This window comes from Heteronotia binoei, chromosome 13 (genome assembly GCF_032191835.1).
Source record: "Heteronotia binoei isolate CCM8104 ecotype False Entrance Well chromosome 13, APGP_CSIRO_Hbin_v1, whole genome shotgun sequence".
Taxonomy (NCBI): domain Eukaryota; kingdom Metazoa; phylum Chordata; class Lepidosauria; order Squamata; family Gekkonidae; genus Heteronotia; species Heteronotia binoei.
In genome coordinates, this window is record NC_083235.1 from 63,021,630 (window position 1) to 63,046,199 (window position 24,570).

The 24,570-nt window shown below is 43.6% G+C and overlaps 1 protein-coding gene across 4 annotated transcripts in view; it reads right to left on the reverse strand.

Moving 5' to 3' along the window:
- CSNK1D (casein kinase 1 delta) overlaps positions 1-20,608 on the reverse strand; it is a 54,030-nt gene extending 33,422 nt beyond the window's left edge. For 3 of the 4 annotated variants that reach the window (XM_060251918.1, XM_060251919.1, XM_060251920.1), the window contains exons 1-6: positions 20,331-20,607; positions 11,894-12,004; positions 8,554-8,702; positions 6,040-6,268; positions 4,841-5,011; positions 3,843-3,991 (exon numbers count right to left, since the gene is read on the reverse strand). In XM_060251918.1, coding sequence (XP_060107901.1) covers positions 3,843-3,991; positions 4,841-5,011; positions 6,040-6,268; positions 8,554-8,702; positions 11,894-12,004; positions 20,331-20,406 — 885 coding nt within the window. In that variant the 5' untranslated portion in view covers positions 20,407-20,607. Of the gene's footprint in view, positions 1-3,842; positions 3,992-4,840; positions 5,012-6,039; positions 6,269-8,553; positions 8,703-11,893; positions 12,005-20,330 lie in introns of all 4 variants that reach the window. The other variant, XM_060251922.1, reaches the window with a different exon arrangement.
- Positions 20,609-24,570: the final 3,962 nt, after the last annotated feature.

Sequence of the window (24,570 nt, forward strand, 5' to 3'; positions counted from 1 at the left end):
TGCCTATCGCTGCAGGACTTGATGCGTTGTGGGTTGTGTGTGTGGATATGCCCTTCAGGCCTGCGCAGAGGAATTTTTTAGGTGAAGCGCAGTGTGCGCGGTACTGGCTCCACCCTTTCACCTGGGGGTCATCTGCCATGGCCCAGTAAGCCGGGACGCCGGCAGTGAGTCCTCCAGGTGGTAGGTGTTACATTAACGAGCTCTATCTGCCCGGGTTTGATGTTAGAGTTTTCCTTCTCTTAGGCTGACGAGGTTGGTGGGCCCAGCCTGCCCATCCGGTTATACCGCCGGACAATTCGGTCGCACCATGACGTAGCAAAATCTGTGAAAACGGGGGGGACCAGCGAGAAGGTGTTGCTACGGATGCAGTAATGCAGGAGAGGCCATTGCAGTGACCATCTGCCAGGCATAGCCAGACAGTGACCACGCGGCGTTCACTACACCGGGAGAGGAGAGGCTATGTATTGCGCATGCACTTTCCCTGGGGGGGTAGGATTCCCAGAGGGAGCCCACCCCCCACCACCCCCATAATTTACATATATCAACTTTAAAACCATTCTATGGCGCTATTTCAGTACAATATAGACGGTATCGAATTCTCGACTGTGATTGCCAGCATTCTGTAAGATGTCCGGCGGCAGCCCTTTTTCAAACCGCAAAAGCCTGTTTAAATAATTCGGTCTTACAGGCCCTGCAGAACGCAGACAAATCCCGCAGGGCCCTTATGGCTTCTGGAAGGGTGTTCCAAAGTTCTGGTGCTGCCACCGAAAAAGCCCTGGATCTCATCACACACTGCCTGGCTTCTTTTGGGCCAGGGGCAGACAGCAGATTTTTTGTCCCTGATCGCAGTGCTCTCTGGGGGATATATGGGGAAAGGCGGTCCTGTAGATAGGCAGGTCCCTGACCATAAAGGGCTTTGAAGGTTAATACCAACACCTTGAAGCGAACTCGGTACACAACAGGCAACCAGTGCAGCTCCCTCAGCACTGGCTGAATGTGCTCCCAGCCTGGCACTGATTCAATCAGTTCCTACACAACACTGGGGGTGGACTCCTGGGAGCCCTAGAAAACACCCCTAGCAATTGTCCATAGCTTGACTAGCAGCTTTGGAAACCAATCACAGAGCTCCCGTTCTGCTCTAAGGGAGAAGACAACCTGACTCTGCTGCATAGAGAGAGAGAGGAGTTAGTTGTCATGAGAGCTGAAGTTGAGCTTTCCTGGGGGCACCTACTTTTGGGGGGGCTATAACTTGGATATTCCAAATCCAATCTTCACCAAATTTGAGAGGGCAGGTAGAGGAGAACCTGCTGAAGACTCCCACCCAGTGAGTTTTACACCTCCCAAACCAATGATTCAGCAACCGTATGAATCATAAAATGAAGCACTGGCTGGGGCAACCAAATGAACCATAAACCAACAAACCACCATTTCCCTGTTCCATGCCCTCTCTAACGTAGACCCCCACTAAGACAAGTGGAGTTTCCACATTACAGTTTTGATTTGCAGGGACTTAATGTGTCCCCTTAGATAACTTAAAAGGTGCAAAGATGATCCAGTGATAAACTTACTGGTCAACAACAGACTGAGTTGCTCAAGACAGAACAAAATTTCGCAACTTTGATGTCTTATGGAAGAAGGATTAAGGAAAAATTAAATGCAGGCAATACTGAAAACAAGAACAGTCTTTATAGCTAAAAGACCAAAAAACCAACATCTGATCCAGATTGAATGATATACTGCATCTCAGAAGGAAAGTACACTGCAATTATTGAGCTGAATCAAATACATAGTCAAAATGTATTCGATATCAAGGAGTCTGATTTCAATAAAAGCAAAAGTTTCTTATGAACAGGATGACCTGACATCTAAAGCAGTTATCTACTATCAAAGCTCAGAATAGCAAACAAAATTCTTGATTTCAGGAAAAATTGAAAAAGAAAAATTAATATGACCACAGGGACACCTTAACTCAGATTTTCCTTATCTTGCCATCATGAAGAATTGCTCTGATTCCAAATAAAACAGCTATTAGTCAAGAACCTAAGCATAAGAAAAATCAAGGCCTACATATTCAAGACCAATGAATGGCTCTATTATCTTCTTTCCATTTGCCTCTTGCTTTTAGAACAACCATAACTAATTAGAACAGATCTGAAAAGGAGCATTTACAATGCACAGGGAACCTATGGCAAAATATCTCACGTGATCTCATTTTAGTCATCAACATTGATTTAATACAGTTTGCAGTTATATAACAAAGCCAATTGAAATCATTGCAGGTTGCCATGCTACAGTTTTTTTAACTGCCATTTTTTTTACACTTATCAGACATGGTCAGCCCTCTCCAAATAAAAGTGGGCCAAAAAACATCAGAGAAGCCAGTTGGTCCACTGAAATGATGATGGTAAAGGGACATTAACTATTAATGGAGAATTTATGTAGACAGAGGATCCTTAAGGACAGCATGTGACCAGGCCTGTGGGGGGTATTGTGAGCTGCAGTGGGAAGGAGGAAATGAAAAAATTAGGCTCCATGAATGGGAAAGCCTTCCATCCTCAGAAATACTCTGTTGGATACAAGTGATAAAGCACCAATTATCGCATCGGATCAACTTGATCTCTCTAAACTAATGTCCAGGCCCTGTTTATAGTTGGATAGACTACAGGTTGCCAAATACTCATGGTCAGACCACAGTCTTCAGTAGGGATGTGTGATACTTTTTGAACTGGTATGTATTTGAATTTGGGATTTTTTGGAAATTCTGAATTTTTGGGGGCCCAATAGATCCAAGAAGAAAAATACTAGTTTTTTAAAAAGCTGGTACAAAGCTGAGTCAGCAGGGAACAATCTGCTCCCTGTGGGCACAGCCAATCCTGGCTGGGCTCACTTTTCCTGAAGTTCAGATTAAGGGAGCCCCAAGAGCTGCTGTGCCACACAGAACACATTGCTCCATGTAGCACAGGAGATTGTGGCTGGGCTCACTTCTCCTGTAGTCCAGTTTAAATAGGGCTGCAGAAGACGTGAGCCACAGGAGCTGCTGTGCTGGCGAGAGCAATGCGCTGCATGTGGCACAGAAGATCCTGGCTGGGCTTGCTTTTCTTGTAGTCCACTTTAAACTGGGCTGCAGGAGAAGTGAGCCCCTGGAGCTGCTGTGCCACTGGGAGCAACAGACTTTGCATGGCATAGAAAATCCTGGCTGAGCTCCCTTTTCCCTGCAGCCTGGTTTAAACCGGGCTGCAGGAGAAGCCACTGCAAAGCCCAGCCTGCAAGAAGCAATATGTTCCTGGCAGTACAGCAGATCCTGGGTTTGGCTTCTTCTGCAGCCCCAAGCTGAACCGGCAGGAACAGTCTACTTTCCACTAGCATAGCTGATCCTCAGACTTTAAACTTTAAATAGACTGCAGCAGAAGCTCAGCAAATTGCTCCAGCCTCTGTTTTTGGATTTGCCCAGTAATTCCTGAATATATCTGGAATTTTTTCCAGTATGGTATTTTTTTGGCATTTTCTGCTCCGATCGATCGGAATGCCTATCCCTGCTATCTAGGGATTAAGTTAGAAACTAACATCCTAAACTAACAACACAGGTTGCATTCTTACTGCTTGCAAGCAGCGCACGCCAACATACCAACTGGATCAGATGCAAAGAAATATGTACTGCCCACCCCTAGGCTTGCAATATTAAGTGCAACATCAGGAGAAATCCAAAACTTTAACCATTTGAGTAGCAAATCAATATATCTCATAGTACTTTTAACCCAAAAATAAGAGATAGAGGTTCTCACACAACATTTCCAGTTTCCCCTACTACATTTAAATGAGATTTAAATTATCTGGCTACTTACAAATTTGAGCATGTTCCAATCAAATACATAATCATAGGAGAAGCCTTGTCTGTGGAAGAGGTTTCTGAACAATTGTCTTAGATAAGAATAATCTGGTTTGTCATCAAAACGCAGGGAGCGGCAGAAATTCAAGTACGTAGCAAATTCGGCTGAAACAAGAAATCCTGATCATATTACCAAAGTCAATACAAAAAAAGGAAATAAAATCAGTACAGATTCATCAGTTCATTCCTTTCCCAAGAACTCATGAGAACTTCTGCAGTCATGATTCCAGCTATATGGAAATTAAAGCAGCGGGACATTAATTGTTTGACGTGATCAATTTTTCTCCACATATAGAGAATGTCTTTTCTTCACATGCTGAAACTTTCTCAGTGACGGCCACATAGCATCCTTTAGACATTGTTATGCTACATTAGTCAGAGCCATCCCACAAAGGATTAGAGAGGGCTCAACTCAAGTCTGCCTCAAGAATAATATAGGGATAGTATTTCTTTTAAAAGGATGGCAGGACTAAACCATTATTTCCTCTCTCAAAATAAAACAAGACATCTAAGCCGTAAGTAGCGAGCACTAACAAAGCATTTCCTGGGTAAGTGCAAAGAAAATCAGGTGGTGGGTGCAGTAAACAATGCAGCCCCCTGCCTATTCAAACAGGAACTCAGCAATTATAAGTTAAATTATGACATCATGTGAATGCTAACATCTGCACACACAACGTTTCCCTTAAGGATGCAATGGACAGTTCACCGCAATAAGCAAACACTACAGCCAGTGTAAAAGATACACTGAACAAATGTATCTGAAAATATAAAAGGGCAAAAGGGAGTTGCTGAGTGAACACAGAAAACTCAAACATTCACATATGTGAAAAAGAGTGCCCGAGTAAATGGTGGTGAACTGAAACAGAAGACATGATACTAAGTTAAAAGAAGTTTCACTGATAAATTTGGTGGCATATTTATTTCAAGATTATCTAGTCCAGAGAATAAACTTACAAGGGTATCCTTTACACAAAACCTCAATGGGCGTAGACATTTTCTTTTCACTGATGCGTTCATATTTCTGTCTCTTTGTGGCTGCTTTCAATCCCTGCCAGGGGAGGGAGCCCAGGTTAAAATACATGAGTACATAGCCCAAGGACTCCAAGTCATCTCTGCGAGATTGTTCTATAAGAGTATAAGAGTGGAGTCATTAGGTTCTATTATCTGGTGAAATAGCACAAAGGTGTTTAATACATCAAATGACAGCAAAAATATTACCTTAAAAAAAAGACACTGCTAAATATTGAGGCAGGGTATTCCGTTTGCCACGCAATCTAAAAAAAGTTTACTCCTACATTTGTTCCTAAAGATTCCTGTAGTGCCGAAAAGTACATTGTAGAACTAGGGTCATCTAGCTCATCCCCTACACAGGATCATCTATTCTGTCCCATCCACCTACCCACCAGGGGGTTCATAAATTCTGGCTTGGCTTACTAGCCAGCTGTTTGCAGTTGCTACCACTTCCCTCCTTCACCCATGTTCTCCGCATATGCTTTTGCATCTCTTGCACTGCTGCTTGAATTTGAAGGAGCAATGCTTGACGATAGTGAGGGCATTTTCGGAGCCCTGTGATCCAAACCACATATTCCAAAAAGAGAGAACTGGCAAGCGATGGAAAAGTAAATACAGAGCAAGTAGCCAGAGAGGATTCACACAAGTGATCCAAGCCATAATCTGCAGGGTTAATCATAGCAAATCTTTCACTCAGTTTAGTCAAAACCAAAAGGTAAGATTCTCTTCCTCAACCTATCTGCTCCAGCACTTTCATTACAACTGATTTCCTTATTGCTGTGGTGCTGGATAGAGGCAAGGCAAACCCAACCCAGAAGCACTTTTGCCAGCTGGACCTGAAGATAAAGGTGTTCCTTATTCCAAGCATAGGTATCAATCTAAACATGAATAAGCACAGGTATCAAACCACCCCAAAAGAAATGTATTGGTCATCAAGCATCTTGTTCCATCCTGGGATTGCCTGGTATTTTAAAGAGGTGGAATGCACTCCTTTGAGACTGTAGTTATATTAGGAAAATTAAACACACAGTTTTCAGAATGTCACCGAGAAAACGAAGTCAAAACAATTTATCTTCTCCAGCTCTCATTTTATGTGCATGTATACAACAGTGGGGGGAAAAAAAAATCTGCTCCCAGCTCACCAATTCCAAGATGAGTGTTGATGGAGGCATAGCGGGCAGTTCCCGTTAAGTTTTTATTTTCACGATATGGAATGTGCTGGTGGGTACGAGCATCCCGGTATTTCTTGGCCAGCCCAAAATCTATGATATAGACAAGATTGCCCTTCTTGCCTAATCCCATCAGGAAGTTGTCAGGCTTTACATCTCGGTGGATGAAGTTCTTCGAATGAATATATTCTATTCGACTAATCTGATTGCAAAAAAAGGTATATATTCAATATTCAACATGAATACTGGATACGTTACTGGAAATGTTCATGTTATTATGTTTCAAATCCTACTCTGCTAAAAGTTAACTTTTAAAATAGTACACATTTATTATTTTGTCTGTTTGACTCATCTTTGGAAAAAATGCCTGCCAATTTATCTACTTTTGCTCTTCAACAGAAAACGTTACAACAATTTGGTAACATGACTCTATTCTGCTGGTGTTTCTGCCATAGAAGGAAAGCTTTCTCATTGGGTGACTGGAGTCAAGGGATCCAGCTCAATGTTTAGAATGAATGTACATTACATATTGGTAGGGCAGAATTCTCAGTTGAAGTGGACTGCTAATTCAAAAGTGTAACAGAACTGACTTAGAAAGAAGCAGCTGAAAAAACCTTTATAAAGCTTGAGCCAGATTCTCAATGCTAGGAAAAACCAGCCATGGAGACTCAAACTAGCTCATACAGGGCAGGAAATGCTCAATTTAAGGGTTAATGATTGTGGCTGAAAGGAAGACTGAAGTCAGGCCTGCCTTCAGTGAACAACATCCAACTTCCTTAAAATTGCATTGTTTGCAGAGAAACAGCAATTTTTCCAGAACGATGTTATATTGCACTGCCTGAGAGCAATAATGAACCACATATATTTTAGCAGGGAACAGAAAGGCAAGGTAAATCATAAAAGATAGCACTACCATACGCACAACGATTAGCATCTTCCAAAACAACAGCAGAAGGCATCTGTACTTACCTTCCCCCCAGCAGCCCCTTTTCATATTTAAAAAAGTTGATGATGGGAGGTCAAGGGGCCCACATGGGGGGAAAGGAACATGGCTGGTCAATCAATGCTCTCTGTTTCTTACATTAATGAAGCCAGAAGAGCCACTTGGGCCCAGCTCTCAATCTTCAGTGCAGCACGCCCTGCCCCTTGGTCCATGCAAGCCCCCTAATCCTCATTACCAGCTTTTTTAGGCTCAAAAAAGAAAATATACTGGAGAAAATCTGCTTCTGTCGAACTCTTGTTCTTTGAAGGAACCATCCTTCTGCACCACTCTTGAAACATGCAGCTTATATTAGACTGATGATTATCTATCCTGTATGTTTCCAAAACCAACTATTTGCTTCAAACACAAGAGTAATGCAGCAGCACACTCTAGCTGACACCAGCACACATGCACATAGAGGGCATATGTCATGACTGCACTTAGTAGTCATTAGCTATGATATCCTTTGTGGAAGTCTAGTTCTTATTTTGAATGAAATCTGATAGAAATATAAACCAAAATGCCAATACATTTTGTTTAGAAGAACAATCTGCACTACAAAGCTACATTTTTTTTTTTAAAAAAATTAACTACCCCAGGGGAATAATGCTGCGTAAGACTTTAGGTCAGGGGTGGTCAAGCTTGTCTAATGTAGGAGCCACACAGAATAAACGTCAGATATTTGAAGGAGGGAAGGAAAATAGATGGGGAGGGAGGGAGAATTGGAAAGAAAGCAACTTTAAATGCAATCAGTTGGTTTGATTTGGATAAGTGATTTAAAGACAGAAATGCCTTCTCAAAGACGACCAACGATGTGTTGGTGGCTTCAAGAGACACATAATATGTGTGAAAGAGCCTCACGTGGCTCCCAACCCGCAGTTTGGCCACCCCTGCATTAGGTTTTACAAGTATGTTCTTCTAAAAGATAACGGTTTGGACCCTAAGTCTTGCTTCTGTCACACTGTTTTCTGTGGTGGAGGATGCTTTTGCTGCAGAAAACTTTCCTCATGCACTAGAAATTTCCAGCCATGCAAGACTAGTATCTTCCAAGGATCCAAAAAACATTTGGTGTCAGAGGAAAGGGACCACTGAAGGACCACCTCTGACACAAATGAAGAGGGAAGTAAATGAAAGCATGGCTTAAGAAACAAGTTGAGGAACACAACCCCAAATATTGCAAATGGCTGAACACACACTTCACAGAGCAATCTATGCCTATTTCAGATGCCCACCTTCTAATCCAAAAAATAACCTGTTTGGAGGGGAAAGCATGTATTCTGAAGAAGGTACAAGCAAGTTCTCTGCTGCAATTGCATCCATCAGATTCATACAGCCCAAAGTAGCCTATAACACATTTCTTATACTGAAGGATCACATTTGTCTTTTGGGCTATAAAAGAACAACTTGTAACCCTTTATAAAAACACTGCCAGTTGTTGTCTAAAAAAATTGTTTATAATTAGATCCTTCATATCCAGTACCCAAGAAATGCAAACATTTTAATACCATTTGGTCAGCAAGTAATAGGACTGTTTTGAGGCTGAATTTCCTTGAGCAGAAGTTAAAAAGATCTTCAAGGCTTGGTCCCAACAACTCCATCACCATTACATTGTAGTCACCTTCAGCCCCACACCATTTGATTGTAGGGATACCCACTAGAACAAGGGAAAACAAAGGTTATTCATAATGCTTTGTGAAAACTGCACTGCATATCAGATATCTGAAGAAATAGCTCAAATCTTACACAGTAACCAAAGCTTTAGCTATTTTCTTTCTGACAAATAATGTAGTTCTCGAAGGTGGTGAACTGAAGCTATGTATTGAGTCACCTGGAACAGAACTGTTCATGAAATTAAGAACTATGTACTCTTTCCTTTACCTATCTAGAACAACCATGTCCAACTAAAAGGCTAGAGAACAGGGAGAGAAAACTGTTGTGCTATTTTTCCTAAATAGCCAGGATCACACAAGATTACCAGCTGCCATATTAGGATATAAAGCAGTGAACATATGAAGCTGCCTTATACTGAATCAGACCCTTGGTCCATCAAAGTCAGTATTGTCTTCTCAGACTGGCAGCGGCTCTCCAGGGTCCCAAGCTGAGGTTTTTCACACCTATTTGCCTGGACCCTTTTTTGGAGATGCCGGGGATTGAACCTGGGACCTTCTGCTTCCCAAGCAGATGCTCTACCACTGAGCCACCGTCCCTCCCCATGAACATATGAAGCTGCCTTATACTGAATCAGACCTTTGGTCCATCAAAGTCAGTATTATCTTCTCAGACTGGCAGCGGCTCTCCAGGGTCCCAAGCTGAGGTTTTTCACACCTATTTGCCTGGACCCTTTTTTGGAGATGCCGGGGATTGAACCTGGGACCTTCTGCTTCCCAAGCAGATGCTCTACCACTGAGCCACCGTCCCTCCCCTAAAGGTTATTCATACGGGAGTGTTTGGAGATGTAATGATTCAACAAGAACCTGCATGCTAAGTGCTAAATGGCATATAAACACACTTGCCCCCTGAATCTGCTCTATTTATTCCAGGTGCAGAACTTGCATTTCAGTGCAAACAGAATACAGAGTATTTGGTTACACATTACTTTAAATAATTCTTCCAAAACAATGCACAGGAAATTGCCTATTTTTACCATCTACCTGCATTGCTCACTCCAACAGAACTGCCTCATCGTATCTGGCTTCCAACTTTAAAGGACAACTGGCTTGATAACCAGCATAAGAGCAGTTAATACATGGACTGTATGAGAGTTAGTGTAACAGCCGCTAATACATGACCTATATGCTACCTATTTGGAATTTTAAAAAAGTAGTAATGATGCAAGGCTAGAAGGAGAGCATGTACACAGCCACTGGAGTAACACGGTGCAGCATAGCTGTACTTCCAGACTGGACTCTCCAGCAAGGATCCAAAACATTACTTTAAGTGGATGGATTTCTGTGAGGGTTCAATTTTCCCTTCCTCCCACTGCAGCCCAAAATGACCCCTGAAATTCTGCTCTTGGGAGGTACGGACCCAAACAGCAGCATTCTGGGCTGCAGGGGGGAGGGGAGAAAGCTGTGTTCTGTTGATAAACGTCCTCCTGTCAGTGGAAAAACTTTGTAGGAACTAATCCAAGGTGAGAAATAAGCCACAAGATAGGGGATGAGCAGTACACACGCACTTGTTAGGAACCAATCAAGACATGTACAAGTTTGGTTTTAACAAACCAAAATCTAATGAATGTTGTACTTTAGAAAGCAAAAATAATTGGTTTGTAGTTACTGAAAACTAGAATTGCATGTCTGAACTAGAAAGCTTCTCAAGAAGTTCACAAGAGTGAGTAGGATCTTGTTGGCATCATCTAGAAATGTGAAGGGCCTGGGGGAGGGAAGGGGGGGGGAGGAGAGTGCCAGACTTTGCCCCATTTTTCTGGTGGAAACACTGGAGGCAATTCCACAGTAGACCTTTAATCCTGGTTCAGCCCTGACCCCAAACTGATTTTCTACATTTTAATAATAGATTCATAAACTCATGGAGTTGTTTTATACGATTCCATGACTCAAATGCAGAATGCCAGTTTGGGAACAGGGCTGAAGCAGGATTAAAGGTCTACTGCGGAATTGGCCTGGAAGTGTTTGGAACACTGAAAAACTACAAAATATTTTCTATTTTGGACTAAACGAAATCCTTTTACACAGCTTTATTTATTTAGAATGTCTTGTTATGAAGGTTTTTGTGTATGACAATCTACAGTATTACGTAACTCCTATGTATACCATATGCATACAAAGCATACATTTGTTTCAATATGATTCATTTTGTTCACAATTAACGTGCGATAACAATGGAAACATTACAATAGTTTGCCATAAAATTTTAACTTGGCATGCTGGCAAGTCCCGTGATGACTATGAGACAGCCTCAGCCCACAGAACACACTTTACTAAAAAGGTGTGCATTCTATTTCCTTTATTTATTCAAACCTCTCCGATGGCAAAAACCTAAAATACATGAGCTAAGGCAGCAGAAGGCATAGCAGCTTGCAGTTCTTTTGTCATTGTATTGAGGGTAGAATATTTACAGCTGCTGATAGATGAACACATTCAAATTTCATTAATGCATCAAATAATGCAATTTTATATGCTAACTCAGCTATGAAGTGTGCATTTTATATTGCTAAAATAGTGAAATAAGTATTGATAAGGCTTGGGAAGTATTACATGTATTTCAATTTTTCCAAAATCCTGCCCCCACAGCACAAAAAAGGGCACCCTCCAGCTTTCTCCCCATGGATTCAACATTGTTATCGCTATCACACAAAGATTTATACCTTACATAAATAAAGCAGTTTGTCAGTCCACTTAAATCAATCCATGCTTAAAAGTACCAGCAGGCAATAATTCCCAGGAAAAAGTCACCACATTTATATTCCTGACAAGTTCAAGCCTCTAATGTTAAAATGATTTTGAAAAGCAACAAAGTTTAACAGCTGAACTCGAAGGTGCCATGATTTTGCAGAGTGAAAAAGTCACCACCAACAAAGTGTGCTTTAAGACACAGAGGTACCTATCATCCCTACGGGAATATACTTTTCCCCAAAGCTCTGGAAGTTTGGGACTATTTAGCAAAGCATGATCTGATAGTCCACACAGAAACCCAAGAGCAGCTACCAGCTTTAACGCTGGGCAGCATGTTCAGGCCACAAGTTCAAGACATCACTCCCAATCATTTCAGATTCATGTTCCATGTGTAAAACAGATGGCCTGTAACCTGCCTTGAACAGACACTGAGAATAATATACTTTCATGCTTTCCAACAACGACAATGGGACCATTAACAGCATAATTTTACCTCCACCCTGCATCATTTTGTAAATTTTGCTCTCTATATGGAGTTGAGGATGTTTAGTTTTCACACATTCCAACTTGATGGCAACTTCTTCTCCAGCAGCAATGTCTGTCCCTGAAAACGAAGAGAACTCAATGTCATAATCCAAAACAGATAAATCCAGGTGGGCAGCCGTGTTGGTCTGAAGCAGTAGAACAAAGCAGGAGTCAAGTTGCACCTTTAAGACCAACAAAGTTTTATTCAGAATCTAAGCTTTCGAGTGCTAGCACAAAACTTTGTTGATCTTAAAGGTGAAACTTGATTCCTGCTTTGTTATAATCCAAAACAGTAAAAACATTACTTGACCCCCAGGAACAAATACAGCCAGCATACACTACCTTAGAATCCTGAAGCCAGAAGATATGGCAGAAGAGGTCACTGAATGCACCACGTGTTCAGATCAAGAAGAAAACAATTTGTCTTTTTCCTGAAGTGGGACAAATTATTTCTAATTTACTAAATTTAATTCCTCTCTTTTTTTGCATTTCTTTTAATGTATATTGCTGCCACCTGCTTGAATCCTTTGTACTACTCGGTTGATTAAATCAAATTTACAGAGTAAATGGAGCTGTCAACTACAGATGTGTTGGACACTTCTGTATTTGACAGACCATGTTGAAAAGAATAACTGGCATCAGTTCAGTTCGCTTAATAACTGGCATCTTAAATGTCTTAAAGAGTGTAAATTAAAAGCCCTATTCTACAAAACCTGGAAGTTTAAAAATATTTTGAACAGGTCTTCAAAGTGCATCACAGACCCAGAGGTAGTATCATTAAGCTGTTTAATTTTTTAAAACTTATTTTGGTCCGTTGTGTACTGAATGCACCATATGTTCAGATCAAGAAGAAAACAATTTGCCATTTAATTTGCTGAAATTAAACTTGGTAAATTGGAAATAATTTGTCCTACTTCAGGAAAAAGGCAAATGTATCATGCAAGGGCCTTTTACTAGTGCAACAGAACTATAGATTTCTTCTGTGAAAAGTAAACCCCCATGCCATAGTAAATGGTTTCTGAAAATCTCTTTCATTTCAAAACATTTGCCAAACGGTACCTTGGGCTGTTGTTCAAAACAGAAGTCCAAAACTCCCTTGAGGGCATGGAACTAGTTGCCTGCTTCTGTAGAAACCCTGGGCTTACTTGGTGGTCTCCCATCCGAATATTGACCAGGGCTGACCCTGCATACTTTCCAAAATCTGATGAGATTGGGCTAGCCTGGGCTTATGTGAAGGGAGGAGCAATTTTCACACATTCTTGAAGGTCTCCTGACCCTAAAGAGCATATTTTGGGGACCAACCCATTGTATACTCTCTCCACCTCATGAGGGGGGCGGGGGTGGGAAGAGAAAGAACACAAATGCACAGCAAAATCAATGGCATTAGATATTTGGGTTTTTCTGGTCTGGGGCAACTGCTGACGGATGTGAATCTTTGCCATGCTCCTCTATATTCAACGGGACTTTTATTCTCAGGAAAGTTGATCTCTAGGGTCATAGAACTTGCATGGGCTAATAGCCATGTGGAGCCAGAATGCTACACTAAGGAAGGGTAATTTTGCTCCCTCCCCTCACATGCAGTATCCCATCTCGCTTGGGACCCAAAGCCTTGCAAAAGCAAGAGCTGGGATTGCCGAGGGGTGGGGGAAATGAGAAAAATCCACACACTTTGCCCTGCTGGATCCAATGAATTGGAAATGAATATGAAAGTGAACTGGATGCATCCTACCACTCCTTCAGTTTCAGCACCATGATTTGGTAGTCTTTGATACTGCTTCTCCTTAAGCAGTCAGACATGTGAGAGCCTCTCCAAGCTTAGTGTTTAACAAAGAGATGAACTGCTCTCCTCCAAGTGTGGTGTACTGGTTATTGTTGGAGACCCAGATTTGAATGCACACTCTGTCAGTCAAGACTGCTGAATAACGCTGAGTGAGTTACACAAATTCACCTTAACTTACCTCATGGATTGTTGTGAGGATAAAGTGAAGAGAAGAAAGATCCAAGATGCTTTGGGGTCCCAATTGGAAAGAAAGGCAGGGTATAAATGAAGTAAGCCAACAAACTGCATGTAAGATTTGGGGGAAAGAAGTAGCTATTGTCTGAAGAAGTGTGCATGCACACAAAATTCCAGAATTAAACTTTGTTGGTCTTAAAGGTACCACTGGATTCAAACTTTGTTCTATTGCTTCAGACCAACACGGCTATCCACCTGAATAAAAACAATAACTAAGGGTCCTCAAGCCATGTTCTTTTTGTCCAAAGTGGACGCAACAGCCACAAAATTGATTTCAGTCTTTTTACAAATAAGAACAATTGGGGTGAGTGTTTTTAAAAGTATCTCATATTACACCTACAATCTGGCATATGTTTGTATGACTTATAAAAAGCTACATAGGAAAGGAAGAAAGAAGCAAGCTTTTACAAAGGTTAGTCATTTTACCTAAACTGTCACTAGAATGGCACATAAAACATTAAGTCCACCAAAACCACAGGACACAAACATGATATTTATTCATTTCTTAAAAGTGTACACAGCTGCAGTTGGACATAGATTTCTGAGCAAGGGAGCCACTCTTCTCAGATAAGCACATTTTCTGCTAACAAATCTGTTTAGCGAAGGGGCAACATTTCACAATACTTAAGAAAATAGAAGCTGGGTAAAGGTTAGGGTCTGAGAAACACTGAGGTAACTTGGAAATAAGTACCATTAATACGTAAGATTCTCTCTGTCTCTCTAAACAGCTTGCGATCTTTTGGTATTAATACACAACACTGGTGCATCGCAGAACTCTTACCACTAATAGCCGGAGGGTTCCAATACAAGAAAACAACAAAAATTACTTCTAGATTAATGTTTAGCAATTGTGTCCCCACACCATTCAAAAATTAAATGATGCCGTTTAAGATTGACAGGCTATTAGCAGAATTTTCAGAAGTTTAAAACAGTTAGAATTAACAAATCATTTTCTAGCTACAGCCTCTGAACTGAATCCTGCCAGATTTCAGACTCAGGTCTTATTGTTGTTTTAAAACAATTTTATTTGGTAACATATGGTAACAAATTATATTTCTTGCATCACTGGTAACTTCTTTTATCTATCCCATATGTTACTTTCTACCCACCCCTTCCCCCGTTACTTGAGCCCCGCCGGTGTTATTTACTTAATGTACTAATGTTTAAAGGTACCCTTAACTAATTGACACAGGTCTTAATGTTAAAACTTACAATCAGCCAAACATTTCTGCTGAGAAAGTCCAACAACTTCCTCCTTGAAGTCAGAACTCTGTATTGGATTTTCTGGGAGAACATGGCTATTGCCAAATAAATAACCCTTCGGCTTCTTTTTAGGTCATTGTCAAAGACATGTAACTTTGTACCACATAATACAAAGGTGGGTATTCTAGTATTTCATGAGCAAAACTTTCTCTTTAGCATATATTCTTTCACCTACAACTGTCTTGGAGACTCAGAGTGGAAAGGCAAACTTTTTTTCACCCCGCCCCCTGAGCAGTATTTGATAGCAATGCCATCTGCATGACAGGTATGCAATACACGAGATAATTTTAAAAAAACAAAAAAGGAGGCAAAAGATTCTTAAGAAAGTCAGATACTCCCTAAGACTGAAACAAAAAAATGTTTTATATTACTACTTTAAACTGCCTTCCTTTCTGTAGGAGAATCTTAAGTTATACTTAAAAATCTGGCTTAGAAATTGGGGTGTGTATAAGTGTGTGGGTAAAGTGCAGTCACAGCTGACATGGCAACCCAAAAGCATTTTCCGGGCAACAGACTAGCAAAGGTTATTTGCCATTGCCTTCCTCTGTATAGGAACCCTGGAATTTCTTGGTGGTCTCCCACCCAAGCACTAACCAGGGCTGACTCCTGTTTAGCTTCTGGTATCTGAAAAAACTGGTTTTGTGTTTCTTAGTAGCTGACAGGAGGAAGAGCTTTCACTGCACTGGTGGACTAGAACTAGATGCAATAATTATCTTAATGCTAGAATATGTAACCTGGCCGACCCTCTATCTTATATTCTTATATATGCCAATAAAGGCTGTCTTGTGTGTGCTAGAATATGAAAATAAAAAGGTTAGAGTCCAACAGTTACTGAAAATGGAGGTTGAACTGATGGGTTACCTCATGAAGATACCTAGTTGAAAGGACTCTCACCTAGTGGATGACTGTTGAAAGGACTCTCACCTAGTGGATGACCTCCAGCGACATCTGGATCGAGGCGGCTCAGCAGTACTGATGTTGTTAGACCTATTGACTGTGTTCGATACAGTCAACCATCAGTTGCTGACCCGCCGCTTCACCAACGCGGGGATCCAGGGGTTGGCCTTGCAATGGCTTTCCTCTTTCCTTATAATAATAATAATAATGATTATTATTTCCTTGATGGTCGGGGACAAAGGGTGGCGATTGGGGGTGAACTGTCCCAGAGGCACCTGCTTAATTGTGGGGTGCCACAGGGGGCGGTTCTCTCCCCGATATTATTCAACAGCTACATGCGCCCCCTTGCCCAGATTGCCTGGAGGTATGGGTTGGGCTACCACCAATATGCTGATGACACCCAACCCAAATATTATTATTATTATTCTATCTACTGATGGACGGCCAGCCTGACTGTGTCCCAAAAAACCTAGACCTGGCGTTGCAAACTGTGGCAGCCTGGCTCAGGCTGAGTAGGTTGAAGTTGAACTCAGTGAAGACAGAGGTCCTTTGCCTACGTCACGGCGTTCTGGGTAGGAAAATCCCCCTACCAGCATTTGACGGTGCGCCATTGTAAATGGCATGCAAGGTCAAGAGCTTGGGGGTGCTGCTGGAGCCTGTCCTGACAATGGAGACCCAGATAGCAGCCACTGCTAAATCCGCTTTTTTTCATCTTAGGCAGGTGAAGCAGTCGGTCCCTTTCCTGGAGCACAGCGACCTAGCAACAGTGATCCATGCGACGGTCACCTTGAGGTTGGACTACTGTAATGCCCTCTACATGGGGCTGCCCCTGTGCTGAACACGGAAACTGCAGCTAGTGCAGAATGCAGCAGGCAGGCTGTTATTGGGGCTCCCTAAATGGGAGCACATACAGCCGGGGCTGCGGGAACTGCACTGCTTGCCAATAGTGTACCAGATTCGGTACAAGGTGCTGGTCATTACCTTTAAAGCCCTATATGGCCAAGGACCTGCCTACCTTAGGGACTGTCTCTCCCCATATATTCCCCAGAGAGTACGGCGATCTGGTTCTTAAAACCTATTGACAGTCCCTGGGCCGAAGGAGGCCAAACTGAAAGTTACTAGAGAAAGGGCCTTCTTGATCTCAGCCCCCCACTGGTGGAACCAATTGCCAGAAGAGGTGCAGGCCTTGCTCAGTTCCGCAGGGCCTGCAAGACCGCTCTTTTTCAGTTGGCCTTTACTTAATGATCTTACAGCATACTGTTGAATGAATACTGTTGCCACGGAAAAACGGTACGATGTATAACACCAAGTTCTTTATATTAATTTAATCCTAGAATGTTCTGAATTACAACGATGATGAATTCTATAAATGGTTGAGTTATAATATGTATGTACTTCTAATATGTATTGTTTCAATTGTTGAAGTGCCTGTGTTGTGAGCCGCCCTGAGCCTGCTTCAGCGGGGAGGGCAGGATATAAATTAAATATTATTACTCTTATTTATTCCTCTCTTGACATCTTCCAATTACACTGGTTTCAGGTTTACACGCACTCACTACAGGCATACAATACAACTATATTTAGGGTTAGTAAAAGCTCCAGCACTACAAGTTTGAAGGGTTTTTTAAAAAAATTAACAGGATGGTGAAACAGTTCAATATCCACAGTGTTATGCTTTCACTAGTCTCAGTAGATTCATAGAGACTCAGGGGTGATTGCTAATATAAAAGGGATAGATCCCATATACATTGGTGCAGTGGCGTTATTCTCTCTCTGACAGCCCCTCTAGCTTTAAGACACTGTATTTGTATACAGTCCAGATAATAACTGCACACTTTCTAGGACGAAAAAGAAAATCAAAACAGACAGCTACTTCTCACAAACTAGCTGTTCATGTCTGGCTGCAGATTTGATACCTAGATGAATAGGGTTATTAAGATTAATAACATCCCTTTGTTTTTATATGAAGTCTCTCAACCTGCGTGACAGCTTTAACTACTGCTCCCATAGGTGGAGCTACAACAGAAAAGAATGACAACTCTTTCTACTGCTGGGGGCACACCCTTATATATAGCTCCAGAAGCACTACCTTATAACCCTCTAATAATGTCAGCGTATGAATAGCAATGAAAGCCTTTTAAAACAGTTCTCAAGTAGTTTGAGAACTAGCACCAGAGACACCAGCAAACCAGTCTTCTGATCCTTGATAATGTACAGTCAAACAGACGTTTGATTTTTCATTTTTTTTTATACAAGCAGTTAAGAATATACAGGCACATAAGTGATTAAGCACGTCAGCATTCTAAGAAAGAACACTGCTAAAGAGCAAAATTGTACAGTGGTGTACTTTAAACAACAGCTAACAGATTTCACAGATGGAATCCCTGCTCCTCTTATGCACAAATTAGTGTATTTTAAACCACAAGTCCTCAGACTTGGATTGCCTTACACTTCTGTATATCAGCATGTATAGTCAGCAATCCCATTAAAGACATTTAGTGCATACCGCAATGCTTAGCAGAGGACCTTGCAGGATTGCGACCAAACCTATTTGCCAGCATATTACCAGATATTTTTCTGGCTTAAAAAGGTAAATCACCAGTCGTTTCTGACTCTGGGGTGATGTTGCTTTCACAAAGTTTTCACAGCAGACTTTTTACGGGATGGTTTGTCATTGCCTTCCCCAGTCATCTACACTTTACCCCCAGAAAGCTGGGTACTCATTTTACTGACCTCGGAAGGATAGGAGGCTGAGTCAATCTTGAGCCGGCTACCTGAACCCAGCTTCTGCTGGGATCGAACATATCAGTTTGAAAGGAGCCACGCAGATTAGCTTACAGTTTACAAATGAAACAGAAAATCCACATCAATCCTCAGGGTCTATTAAACATTCATTGCCATTTAAGAGGCCTCTGGTTGTGGCCCACAATTATCAAAACTGGGTACTTAGTTTAAAGATAAATTAGCAAACCTTTCTGCTAGAAAAGAAAACACATACCTTCCAGATATGCTCAGCTTAAGAAAAGAAGCCTTATAACAGTACATTGGAACATATGAACCTGCCTTATACTGAATCAGACCCCTGGTCCATCAAAGTCAGTATTGTCTACTCAGACTGGCAGTGGCTCTCCAGGGTCTCAAACTGAGGTTTTTCACACCTATTTGCCTGGACCCTTTTTTGGAGATGCCAGGGATTGAACCTGGGACCTTCTGCTTACCAAGGAGACGCTCTACCACTGAGCCACCGTAGGCATGGAAAGCTACAAAAGGTGATGCTTACAAAACTATCTAAGCCTCAGGGTTTGGTCTCTTGAATTCATTTCTGGAGCCCGGACAGCACAAACAGTTCAAAACGGTCCCTCATGTTCTTTTGGACTGCCCTTTTTATAGCAGTCCACGTGCAAGATACCTAGATGCGCTGCTTTCTGACCATCAAGGCCTTTCTGACAATGCCAAGGTTCGTTTTTTACTCCACGGAAAACACAGCTTTGTCCCTACTCGCGTTGCTTGCTGTTTTACAGGTTGCGATCCAAATCAAAGAGAGGCTTTTACTCATGCATAGCCTACTGCTATTTTACGTCATTTAACTTTTGCTGTTTTTTTTTAAGGTTTTATTATATTCTATAGTGCCACGGTTGGTTTTAAAGTACACTGTATTCTCGTATTAATGCCAATAAAGGTCTACGGTATGGCCAGTCATTTACGGTCAGTTCAAATATCGTAATGGTCTCCCTCATAAGCAACTGATTATGCTTCAGAAATCCACAGGGCACCTCCAGAAGTGTATAGTTAAGTAACAAGGGCAGGATCCTCTCAAGCCCAGCTTGGGGAAACCAAAAGTGAGGGAGGAAAAGTGACTTACCCAAGGTCACAGAGGAAGTTGCCAAGCACTACTCCGGCCCCCACTTCCGGAACACGAATCATAAGGACGGAAGACTGAAAACATGTTTACTCGGAAGCAAATCCCACTCAAGAAACTGGGCCTTACTCCAAATAAGTCTGGTTATAACCGGGCAGGCTAAGCAAGGGACTCATTCCCCGACACCGCGCTCATTGCGGCTCTTGGGCGTTCCTATCACCCCACGGAGAAAGAAAGAGCATCGCCAACTGAGGCTCCCGGCTAAACGAACAGGCGAAGCTACCCATGCCTCCTCCAGGAGACCCGCTTCCCAAGGCAGGCCTCACGGAGCCCACCCAACCCCAGGCTCACCCCGAAACCCGGCCTGCTCACCTAGGTAAATGTCCCCGAAGGAGCCGCTCCCGATCTTCCGGCCAAGCCGGTACCGGTTCCCGACTCTCAACTCCATCGAGGCGGCTAGACTCGGTTGCGACGACTCCCGACTCAAAGCAGGGCTACTCCGACGACCATCGCGGCCTTCAGTCCCGCTTCCCGATGCCCGAGGGATTCAGGGCCGACGAGACACCCCAGCCGGGAAGGATGGACGCCGATTCCGCGGCACCCAGATCCTCCCTCAGCGCAGCTAGATTCAGGCCGCCATATTATGTGACCTCACTTCCTTGGCAACAGGGGGCGGAGCCTGAGAAGGCGGCCCATCTGATTGAAAGCTGGGTCGAGGGACAGGGGTTTGGTGGGACTTCAAAGCGGCGAGGCCCCGAGGCGGCCGCCCGGGCTCGTCTCCACGGCAACTGCGGACCCACAAGTCTTGATTGCAACCTCCTGGATATCGTACCGTTCCGTTAAACACTTTCGGCAATGCGTTTACTCGATGGCGACGAAGGCACCGGTAGAAACCAAGGCAGCCTCTGCCCTCTAGCTGGGCTCGACCTTTCATTCTGAGCAAAAGGAGGGCTCAGAGTATTTAGATACTGGGCTTATTCTGTATGCTCTTGAGGCAATGATAATTCCATACAATTTTACGTAGTCAGTTTGGTGTAGTGGTTAAGTGTGCGGACTCTTATCTGGGAGAACCGGGTTGGATTCCCCACTCCTCCACTTGCACCTGCTGGCATGGTCTTGGGTCAGCCATAGCTCTGGCAGAGGTTGTCCTTGAAAGGGTAGCTGCTGTGAGAGCCCTCTCCAGCCCCACCCACCTCACAGGGTGTCTGTTGTGGGGGAGGAAGGTAAAGGAGATTGTGAGCCGCTCTGAGACTCTGTCCTTGGAAGGGCAGCTGCTGTGAGAGCCCTCTCCAGCCCCACCCACCTCACAGGGTGTCTGTTGTGGGGGAGGAAGGGAAAGGAGATTGTGAGCCGCTCTGAGACTCTGTCCTTGGAAGGGCAGCTGCTGTGAGAGCCCTCTCCAGCCCCACCCACCTCACAGGGTGTCTGTTGTGGGGGAGGAAGGGAAAGGAGATTGTGAGCCGCTCTGAGACTCTGTCCTTGAAAGCGCAGCTGCTGTGAGAGCCCTCTCCAGCCCCACCCACCTCACAGGGTGTCTGTTGTGGGGGAGGAAGGTAAAGGAGATTGTGAGCCGCTCTGCGACTCTGTCCTTGAAAGCGCAGCTGCTGTGAGAGCCCTCTCCAGCCCCATCCACCTCACAGGGTGTCTGTTGTGGGGGAGGAAGGGAAAGGAGATTGTGAGCCGCTCTGAGACTCTGTCCTTGAAAGGGCAGCTGCTGTGAGAGCCCTCTCCAGCCCCACCCACCTCGCAGGGTGTCTGTTGTGGGGGAGGAATGTAAAGGAGATTGTGAGCCGCTCTGCGACTCTGTCCTTGAAAGGGCAGCTGCTGTGAGAGCCCTCTCCAGCCCCATCCACCTCACAGGGTGTCTGTTGTGGGGGAGGAATGTAAAGGAGATTGTGAGCCGCTCTGCGACTCTGTCCTTGAAAGCGCAGCTGCTGTGAGAGCCCTCTCCAGCCCCACCCACCTCGCAGGGTGTCTGTTGTGGGGGAGGAATGTAAAGGAGATTGTGAGCCGCTCTGCGACTCTGTCCTTGAAAGCGCAGCTGCTGTGAGAGCCCTCTCCAGCCCCATCCACCTCACAGGGTGTCTGTTGTGGGGGAGGAAGGGAAAGGAGATTGTGAGCCGCTCTGAGACTCTGTCCTTGAAAGGGCAGCTGCTGTGAGAGCCCTCTCCAGCCCCACCCACCTCGCAGGGTGTCTGTTGTGGGGGAGGAATGTAAAGGAGATTGTGAGCCGCTCTGCGACTCTGTCCTTGAAAGGGCAGCTGCTGTGAGAGCCCTCTCAGCCCCACCCACCTCACAGGGTGTCTGTTGTGGGTGAGGAAGGGAAAGGAGATTGTGAGCCGCTCTGAGACTCTGTCCTTGAAAGGGCAGCTGCTGTGAGAGCCCTCTCCAGCCCCACCCACCTCGCAGGGTGTCTGTTGTGGGGGAGGAAGGTAAAGGAGATTGTAAGCCGCTCTGCGACTCTGTCCTTGAAAGGGCAGCTGCTGTGAGAGCCCTCTCCAGCCCCACCCACATCACAGGGTGTCTGTTGTGGGGGAGGAAGGTAAAGGAGATTGTGAGCCGCTCTGCGACTCTGTCCTTGAAAGCGCAGCTGCTGTGAGAGCCCTCTCCAGCCCCACCCACCTCACAGGGTGTCTGTTGTGGGTGAGGAAGGGAAAGGAGATTGTGAGCCGCCCTGAGACTCTTTGGAGTGGAGGGCGGGATATAAATCCAATATCTTTATCTACCTCACAGGGTGTCTTGTGGGGGAGGAAGGGAAAGGAGATTGTGAGCTGCTCTGAGACTCTTTGGAGTGGAGGGCGGGATATAAATCCAATATCTTCTTCTTCGTAGTCTCTCAGTCACAGAAAAAGGATGGAAGGCTCGGAAGGATGGAAGGCTGAGTCAACCTTGGGCTGGCTACCTGAATCCAGCTTCCGCCAGATTCGAACTCAGGTTGTGAGCAGAGAGTTCAGATCACAGTACTGCAGTACTGCTGCTTTACCACTCTGTGCCACAGGGACGCTCATACCTAATAAATTCAACAGCAAATTTTCATTTTTTAAATTATTGTTGAAATACTAGCAATGCTACCTTATTATATTCATAGTTGAAATTATGTAAGACAAGTAGTACTTCTCTGTAGCTTCACAGCGTTTTTAGCGGAATTTTAAACCGGCTGTAGTACGAATACTTCGATTCTCATTGTCAAATATTCGTGGGACATTTGGGATTGCTCTCAGGAGTCTGCACCACCTCTGCTTTTGCGTATATAGAACGAAGTTGGAGTCCAATGGCACCTTTAAAGATCAAGCTTTATTCAAGGTATAAGCTTCAGTGCATAGGCATATATTAAAATGTTAGTTCCCAGTCCATGCAAAGGATGAATCCATTTCAGATGTTGATATATTTCTTTCTTTCATGATGTCCCCCCCCCCTTGAATTAAACCAAAACAAATTGTGACCACGTAAACTAAGCTTGTTATTCCAGTTTGATCCTTGCATCTGTCAAACAGCTTTAGTATTCTGCATGTTAATTTGCTGCTTACTCTCCACCTACATGTTTGGTCTGGTAATTTCCATTTCAATGTATCTGAAGTGTGTATGCACATGAAAGCTTATACCTTGATTAAAACTGTTTTGGTCTTAAAAGGTGCGGTTGGACTCAAATTTTGTTCTACTGCTTCACACCAACAGGGTGTCCTGAATCTTTGTTTATATCGTTAAATAGGGATAGTACACTTTTCTCCCCATTTTCGTACGATACTAACCATGTGAGGACTGACGGCAATCCTGAGCACATCTCTTCAAGGTATGTTCAAGTTTGCCCCACCAATCAAGCATCTGTGGTGGAGTTGGTAGTCCTATCTGGGGCTCCTGGAGCCTACTCTTGATGTTAACTGCTGTGTGGTAGCCTTTGCATGGGAAAGATGGATCACGTTTCTTTTGCACTGGGCCGTTTTGACTTTGCAACCACTCATGCAAATACATATAAAAAGAGCACTTCCTCTTTCCCTCCCCTCTCTTTTCAGAGAGATGGCAACTATCATAACATTTCTGTTCCTAACTATATAACCAGTGTGAAACAGGAATCGGCTTACTTCAATGTTTGATGAAATAACTGATGAAAGATTTTAAACCCAAACCTGTCCTTTGTAGGGCAGTGTATAAAGGTTTATTGGGGTAAACAAGCAGGGATTATAGCTAAGTATGATAAAGGCTGAAGTTTTTAAAAGGTACATTAATATGGTTAATATTTTTTTATTAGGTTCTCGCAGTATATACTTGGGTCTTTTGAACTAGCAGCTGCCAAGGAAAAGCTTCTGTACTGAAGTCTGTTGACTCTTACCTAATAAGCAAAGGTCCCCTGTGCAATCACCAGTCATTTCAAACTCTGGGGTGATGTTACTTTCACGGCAGACTTTTTATGGGGTGGTTTGCCATTGCCTTCCACAGTCTTTTACACTTTCCCTTCAGCAAGCTGGGTACTCATTTTACCAACCTTGGAAGGATGGAAGGCTGAGTCAACCTTGGGCTGGCTACCTGAATCCAGCTTTCGCCGGATTGAGCAGAGAGTTCAGATCACAGTACTGCAGCTTTACCACTCTGTGCCACAGGGCCGCTCTTACCTAAT